We start from the raw sequence: 8378 nt of genomic DNA on the forward strand, positions 1-8378 counted from the left end.
CAGTCTTTCTTTGTAAACACTACTGTAAGGAGTTGAAAGATAAACTCTGGCAAACCTTGCCAATTGGGTTACTGCTTGGGGTTTAATGACTGTCTAACGTAAGGAACGTGAATGCAATTCGTTCGAAATGTTTTCGCACAACAGTCGAAATTTTCCACTTCGTTGGAACTGTCCCAAAAGGTGTCGTGAGCTTCGCGAATCAGGTTTAAAATGATACTGTTGTGATGTTCAATTCGAATAACTAATATATACGAAGCGTTGTGTTTACGGAGTTTTGACACTTCTGAACTAATCGAACTTAGCCATAACATTTCACCTGCCGTCGAGCTTTTTAATGATAAAGGACGACTAGACTATCCACCATGATCGTTTTCTTCAGTCGTGACCAAGGAATTGACAATGGCGCAGGTTCTATATATTACCGACTTTTAGATGTCACCAGGTTCTTCTCCATATTCAGCAACATTAGCGACTTCAGAAGAGTCTTCGGTACAATTCCAGTCTCAGAAAACGACCACAACAGTTTTTAGGACTTACATCGCCCTTCACAGTTCTTTGAATTCCATTTTAGTTCGGTTGAGTAGCGACATCGATTAGACGACTTGTCCTGAACCATATATCGTAAACCATTCTACATAACGCTTTCATTGAAAAAATGTACAAATTTTACCAACTTTTCATGCGTTCACCTTAACACCTGGCGATGAGACCACTTGTACATCGTCAACCATAGCAACCCATGAGTTTTTAAACAAAACTTGACTGCGCTATCAGTTTAACTACGCAAGTTATGCCGAAAACAGTGAAGTGACTGCACTCCCTGATTTGTGGGTACTGGAAGCGCTGACGGTGCTAGGCGATCGTAAACCGCAGCTGGAGGTAAAGCAGAAGACGGAGGGAAAGGTGGCTACATCGTTCCGGGCTTTGGGCCGGATTGTCGTAGTAACAGGTCAGATAGTGAAAAAATACAAGCGGAGATAGACATCATCATGCGGAAACGTAAGTCAAGACCGACCATGTCGGAACAACAAACTGTGACCCAGAAACAAAGGCTGAAAGTGATGGAGAATGAAAATTTTCGGGTGAAATCGAACGTCGTGGTCGTCATGGATGCCAACGACTGGCAAGGAACCAGCTACTTTATGTCCCCCCACCAAGGAGATAAAATACGACGTGAAGTACTTCTTCCACTTACGCAAAGGAATCACTGGAGGTGATTAAATACTCGGAAAAAGATGTTGTTGCCGCCGCAAAATACCCCTGGTAACCCGGACGAATTAGGTAGCCCTGCACAACAAAGGCAGCCAACAGCTACAACGGTTTGACATCTCGGCTTATTGTTTTGGACGGCGGTGTTTACTACGGATGCTTAGAATAACCATTGAATGCGACAGAAATTTATATTGGTTAGAAGATACTGAATTAATCAGCGAATATTAAAATAACCCATTGATATAAGAAGTAGGTATTGAGAGATCCAAATTAATATTAATAGCAGACTTAATGGATTGTACAATAGATTTCAGCTTAGGCGAATTGGACGAGCAGAGCGAAATCTATTGGATATATTACGTTGTTAGTTGGACTTTAAGTAACTGGAAGGAAACTGAATTGTATGTAGAACATATTCTTTATTCACCTAGTTTCTGACAGATGTTAAACTTTCAGCTTTGAAGCGCTTCATTAATAAAGCTATCAAAATCAGCTATTTTTTTCCGTCCACTACAACAATCTTCAAAGAATTCAATCATGAATACAAATGACTCTGTACAGACAGCTGAGTTGGAAATGTCCGGTTGTGTAGCTTGTGATAGGCCTCATACTGCCGATAATTACGTTTGTTGTGACAAATGCGACAAGTGGTGGCACTTCTCGTGTGCCGGAGTTACAGCTTCCATAGCAAATCGCGATTGGATCTGTTCGCGATGTCTTCATGTGCAAAACACACTCGAGAGTATTTCTGTGACTTCAGCCAGGTCTGGGACCCCTAGTCAGAAGTTACGACACGAACAATATTTGGCCCGCTTAGCAGAACAACAAAAGTTGGAGAGGCAGCAAATGCTAAAAGAGCACGAATTGCAGAAAAGACACCTGGAAGAGAAACATCAGCTGATGATCCTGCGAGAAGAGAGCGAAAATCGTAGTGCTCGCAGCGGCCGCAGCGTTGTGAGCTCATCTACTCGTACCAATCAGTGGGTGCGCAAACACGCAGAGGAACCAATAACTACAGCCGCGAACGAAGGCGCAGTGGGAGGAACCACTACCAGCATCGATAATCTTCCAGCCACACAATCATTACCGAAACCGGTCGATCAGACCGGGCAATCAGTGACACCTGAATTCACAGAGCCTTCGCTGGTCGAGAAGTTGCGTGAGGAACTAAAGCTTCGAGAAGAGGAGTCACAAGAGCAAATTCAGGCGCTGCAAGCTCAATTGACTCAGCTTCAGGTTGAATTGCAACAACATAAACAACCAAATCAGCCCACGCCCATTACGACGAATAAGGGAGCGGTTCCTAAAGTCAGCGGGAATATTTCTGGAAGCACAAAGCAATCTTTATTCCAAATCAACGGTGTGAATTGGGAAATTTCACCAGTGGATAATACGATATCGAAACCGATCACAGCTCAAATTTGCGAAGAGACACGGAATAGTACACGCTTTAAAGAGCAGTCAGATGGCACATTTTCTCTATTAAACCACCGTTGGTCAACTGCTCAGGAGCAGCCCGGAAATTTTGCAGGAGGGAACAAACGCATCGATTCAGTCAACATCGGTAAACAAAATATTCCAAACGTCCCTTTCGTACCCGAACAGCTGCGGAGTAACGTGCCCTCGGGACAAGAGAGTAACAATTCTCATACGGTTCCCCTTGTGGACCCACCGAAGATTTTTTTCACACCTGGGCGAAACCACGCGCGCTCGGAGCAGAGTGATTTTCACCATCGAGTAGCAGCGGAACAAATACAGTCTCAGGATGGTGCTATAACAAGATTTGGGCCGTCACAAGAGCAACTAGCCGCCAGACAGGTCCTTCCACGTGATTTACCCGTTTTCACCGGCGACCCCGCGGACTGGCCCGTGTTCATCAGCAACTATAATTATACGACGGAGGCCTGCGGGTATAGCAACGGTGAAAATATGATTCGCCTCCAGCGCTGCCTGAAAGGCATCGCTTGGGAATGCGTGCGCAGCCGATTAATCCTTCCAGCGTCCGTTCCTCAGGTGATAGAGTCATTAACGATGCGATTTGGCCGCCCTGAAATACTCATTGAAGAGTTCGTCGAAAAAGTTAAATCCACTCCGATTCCGAGGGCTGACAAACTCGAGACCATGATCGACTTCGGAACAATGGTACAAGGACTTTGTGACCATATTGTTGCAGCGAACTTACAAGAACACTTAGCCAATCCAACACTACTGAAAGATCTGGTGGCCAAACTACCCGCAGAATACAAAATGAAATGGGCAGGTTACCGAAATCAATCTCCTACCGTTAATTTAAAGACATTTAGCATGTTTATGGAAGGGATTGTAGAAGATGCATACAGCGTGTCATCGTTCAATGCAAGCGAACGATTAGTCAGACGTGAAAAGCAAAGACGAATAGACCAGAGTTTCGTTCATGCTGATAATGAGGAATGCTTGGAAGAAATAGAAATTAAAAAGCGCCCCGTTGATTCAGCGGGAATTGAATGTTTGATTTGTCGGAAATACGGACATCGAGCGAAGGAGTGCAGGGTTTTCTGGGCCATGTCAATCGATGAACGTTGGAAAACGATACAAAGCAAAGCAATTTGTCGTACGTGTCTCTTTGGTCACGGACGAAGGTCATGCCGTAGCACCACTCGTTGTGGTGTCGATGGTTGTCAGTATCGCCATCACCCATTGTTACACCCCTCCTCCTCAGTACAAGCAGCTCAGAGGAAGAGTCAGACAGAAGATCATCATGTGCATCAAGATCAACTATCGAAACTTCTTTTCCGCATCGTACCAGTTACCCTCTACGGTCGTACTGGTAGCATAGATACATTTGCCTTTTTGGATGAGGGCTCGTCTCTTACGATGATAGAGAGCAGTTTGGCGGACAATCTCGAAGTCAATGGCTATGATAAGCCACTATGCTTGAAATGGACGAGCAACGTGACCCGCGAGGAAAAGCAATCCAGGCGAGTTACATTTGAAATATCAGGAATCGGAAAGATGAAGCGTTATTGGTTAAATGATGTCGGAACAATCCAGTCACTAGACCTACCGGTGCAAACGCTACCAATCAATGACATGAAACTGCACTATCAACACCTTCAAGGAATTCCAATCGAAGGGTACCGTGGCGCTGTACCTCGCTTGCTTATTGGAATTGACAATATCAAATTGACACTGCCTTTGAAGACACGGGAAGGAGAAGAAGGTAATCCAGTGGCCGTGAAAACTCGGCTTGGATGGTGCGTCTATGGCGGTCAAAGGAACGCTAGATTTCCCTCTGTCAACATGCATATCTGCGAATGCAATAGAGATGAATCTATGGATGAAACGATCAAGACGTATTTTTCGATCGAGGAAGTCGGGGCTCGTCCAAGAAACGAGTGTATGTCTAAGGAAGATCAACGGGCGTTAAAGATACTGCAGGAAACCACAGTTTCAGTGGGCGATCGATTCGAGTCAGGCCTCCTGTGGAAATTCGATGCTTTTGAATTTCCAGACAGCTATCCAATGGCCATCAAAAGGCTGCACTGTTTGCAGCGTAGAATGGAAAAGGATCCGACTTTGAAGGAAAATATTCAACGTCAGATACAGGAATACATCGACAAAGGTTATGCTCATCGTGCATCAGTCGGAGAATTAGCGGCTGTCGATCCTCGTAGAATTTGGTTCCTGCCCTTAGGTGCAGTAGTCAACCCAAAAAAGCCTTCGAAAGTTCGCCTTATATGGGACGCCTCAGCGAAAGTCGATGGTGTTTCGTTGAACGGCATGCTATTGAAAGGGCCCGATCAGTTGGCGTCTTTACCAACAGTTATCTTCCATTTTCGGCAACACCAGGTGGCAGTAGTCGGTGACATTAGGGAGATGTTTCACCAGATTTTTATCCGTTGGCTCGACCGGTACTCACAATGTTTCCTATGGTCCCCTGACTCTTCCCACGATCCCGAAATATTTGTGATGGATGTAGCTACGTTCGGCTCAACCAGCTCACCAGCGACTGCACAGTTTGTGAAGAACACAAACGCTCAGAGATTCGCACAAGAATTCACTAGAGCCGTCGAAGGAATTCTGTATAACCACTACGTGGATGACTATCTTGATAGCTTCCCCGACGAAGAAGAAGCCAAACGAGTGGCAACAGCCGTTAGAGAAGTACACAGAAGAGGAGGTTTCGAGATCCGCAACTGGTGCTCCAACAGTCCGGCAGTTCTGAAGCACCTAGGAGAAAATGCGAAAAAGGTTGAGAAAAATCTCAATTTAGAGAATGCTGGTACTCCCAAACGTGTGCTGGGTATGCTGTGGAACAGTGAAGAGGATGTGATCCATTTCGAGACGACCATGCGAGAAAACATCAGGAAAATAATCGAAAATGACACAATACCTACTAAGCGTCAAATCCTACAATGCGTGATGACTCTTTTCGACCCGTTGGGACTTCTTACACCGTATCTTATATTCGGTAGAATTCTTATCCAAGACGTGTGGCGTGCTGGAACGAAGTGGGACGAGTTAGTGGATAATAACATTTTTCAACGCTGGCGGGATTGGGTAAAAATACTGTATGACATAAATAAAGTTCGAATTCCCCGCTGTTACTTTCGTCGTCCAGATAGCTTCAGCTTTGAGAATGTCCAGCTTCATGTCTTTGTTGATGCTAGTCCAACTGCGTATTCCTGCGCATGCTACTTCCATATAATTAACGCTCAAGGAGAGGTTGAGGTATCGTTGGTTGCTGCCAAGGCGAAGGTAGCCCCACTCAAACATATGAGTATTCCTAGACTAGAACTTCAGGCCTGTGTCCTGGGCTCGCGCATGATGAAGCTGGTGGTGGATGGTCACACTTTCTCTATCTCCAAACGGTATTTCTGGACAGATTCGCAAACAGCTCACACTTGGATCAACAAGGATCCTCATATATATCGACCGTTCGTAGCCCATCGGGTTGCAGAGATTCTGGAAACCACGAAACGAGAAGAATGGCGTTGGCTCCGATCTGAACTGAACCCAGCAGACGAAGCAACGAAATGGGGCGTTGGGCCTTACTTCAACAGTGAGAGTACTTGGTTTAGTGGTCCGAAATTTCTCCGGTTTCCAGAGAGCCAATGGCCTCATTCAATACCAGACGATTCAGGGGAAGAAGAGCTACGTTCGTGCTATACACATCAAGAAATACACGCATCGGGTATGATCATAGATGTAAAGCGATTCTCTTCGTGGAGTAGGCTCCAACGCACAATGGCATACGTGCACAGATTTGTAACGAATTCTCACAAGGCGGCTGACGTTCGAGATGTTGGACATCTTACACAGAGCGAATTGCAAAAAGCAGAAATAACATTGTTCAAGATGACACAATGGGAATCGTATCCAGAAGAGATGGCTATGCTGACGGGATCTGGGAACACAGTTGAAAGGACTAGTTCCATTTATCAATTCACCCCTAAGGTCGATAAGCAGGGAGTCCTACGAGTCGATGGACGAATTGGAGCAGCCAAGCGAACTGCCTATGGTGTAAAATTCCCAGTGATACTTCCTCAAAAACATCACGTAACAAATTTGATTTTGGAAGATTTGCATCGAAAGTTTAAACATGGCTATAATGAGACAGTTGTGAACGAAGCTCGCCAACAGTTTTGCATCCCACACTTGCGGCGAGTTGTACGAAATATATCCAACCGCTGCCTGCTATGTAGAATGCGAAAAGCGTGTCCGGTTGTTCCACAAATGGCTCCACTACCCGAAGCACGACTATCACCTTTTGTTCGGCCCTTCACGTACGTTGGAGTGGATTATTTCGGACCAATCTTAGTAAAAAGAGGACGATGTCATGAAAAACGATGGGTAGCTCTCTTTACGTGTCTAACTATACGAGCAATTCACGTGGAGGTTGTTTACAGCCTCACGACGGAGGCCTTCATTATGAGTGTACGTAGGTTCGTCAATCGTCGAGGAGCTCCTATAGAATTACATAGCGACAATGGAACGAACTTCCATGGCGCAGAAAGAATTCTTCGTCAACAGATATATGTTGGGTTATCCGCTACATTCACCAACGCTTCCACGACGTGGAGGTTCATTCCCCCCGGCGCGCCCCACATGGGAGGGTGTTGGGAACGTATGGTACGTTCAGTCAAGTCTGCACTGTCAACGTCTTATGGTGATGAAAAACTAGATGACAAGGCTTTCCAAACGCTGTTAGTGGAGGCTGAGTCGATAGTTAATAGTCGTCCACTAACGTACTTACCGCTACAGTCAACGGAACAGGTAGCTTTAACGCCAAACCATTTCTTGCTCGGCAGTTCATCAGGAGTTACACAGCCTTCGGTCCAACACATCGGCGATGCTAATGAACTGAGACGATCCTGGAGAACTCTGCAAAAGCAACTGGATAGATTTTGGAAGAGATGGGTGAGGGAATATATGCCGACACTCACGAAGCGTACAAAGTGGTTTGGAAAAACGAAAAACATTCAACCTGGAGAGTTGGTGCTAATCATTGACGATAGAAAGCGGAATCAATGGACCCGTGGACGAGTTCTAGAAGTGATTACAGCAGCAGACGGTGCCGTCAGACAAGTTATAGTACAAACCTCAGGAGGAATACTGAGACGTCCATCTTCAAAACTAGCTGTTCTGGAGTTTGTTGAAAGTGATGTAACTTCGAAAGCCGAAGGTTCCATTGGGGGGAGGATGTTGCCGCCGCAAAATACCCCTGGTAACCCGGACGAATTAGGTAGCCCTGCACAACAAAGGCAGCCAACAGCTACAACGGTTTGACATCTCGGCTTATTGTTTTGGACGGCGGTGTTTACTACGGATGCTTAGAATAACCATTGAATGCGACAGAAATTTATATTGGTTAGAAGATACTGAATTAATCAGCGAATATTAAAATAACCCATTGATATAAGAAGTAGGTATTGAGAGATCCAAATTAATATTAATAGCAGACTTAATGGATTGTACAATAGATTTCAGCTTAGGCGAATTGGACGAGCAGAGCGAAATCTATTGGATATATTACGTTGTTAGTTGGACTTTAAGTAACTGGAAGGAAACTGAATTGTATGTAGAACATATTCTTTATTCACCTAGTTTCTGACAGATGTTAAACTTTCAGCTTTGAAGCGCTTCATTAATAAAGCTATCAAAATCAGCTATTTTTTTCCGTCCAC

The 8378-nt window shown here is 45.0% G+C and overlaps 1 protein-coding gene across 1 annotated transcript; it reads left to right on the plus strand.

The window, feature by feature from the left end:
* The first annotated feature begins 1276 nt into the window (after positions 1-1276).
* On the plus strand, positions 1277-7980 carry LOC129774569 (uncharacterized). Its single transcript, XM_055778330.1, has 2 exons — positions 1277-1461; positions 1520-7980. The coding sequence occupies exon 2, from the start codon at positions 1750-1752 to the stop codon at positions 7978-7980; it is 6231 nt and encodes a 2076-aa protein (XP_055634305.1). The 5' UTR covers positions 1277-1461; positions 1520-1749.
* Positions 7981-8378: the final 398 nt, after the last annotated feature.

The sequence above is a fragment of the Toxorhynchites rutilus genome, chromosome 3 (genome assembly GCF_029784135.1).
Source record: "Toxorhynchites rutilus septentrionalis strain SRP chromosome 3, ASM2978413v1, whole genome shotgun sequence".
NCBI classification, from domain to species: Eukaryota; Metazoa; Arthropoda; class Insecta; order Diptera; family Culicidae; genus Toxorhynchites; species Toxorhynchites rutilus.

Coding starts and splice junctions, on each gene's coding strand:
- LOC129774569 (XM_055778330.1), top strand. CDS start 1,750: ATGAATACAAATGACTCTGTACAGACAGCTGAGTTGGAAATGTCCGGT.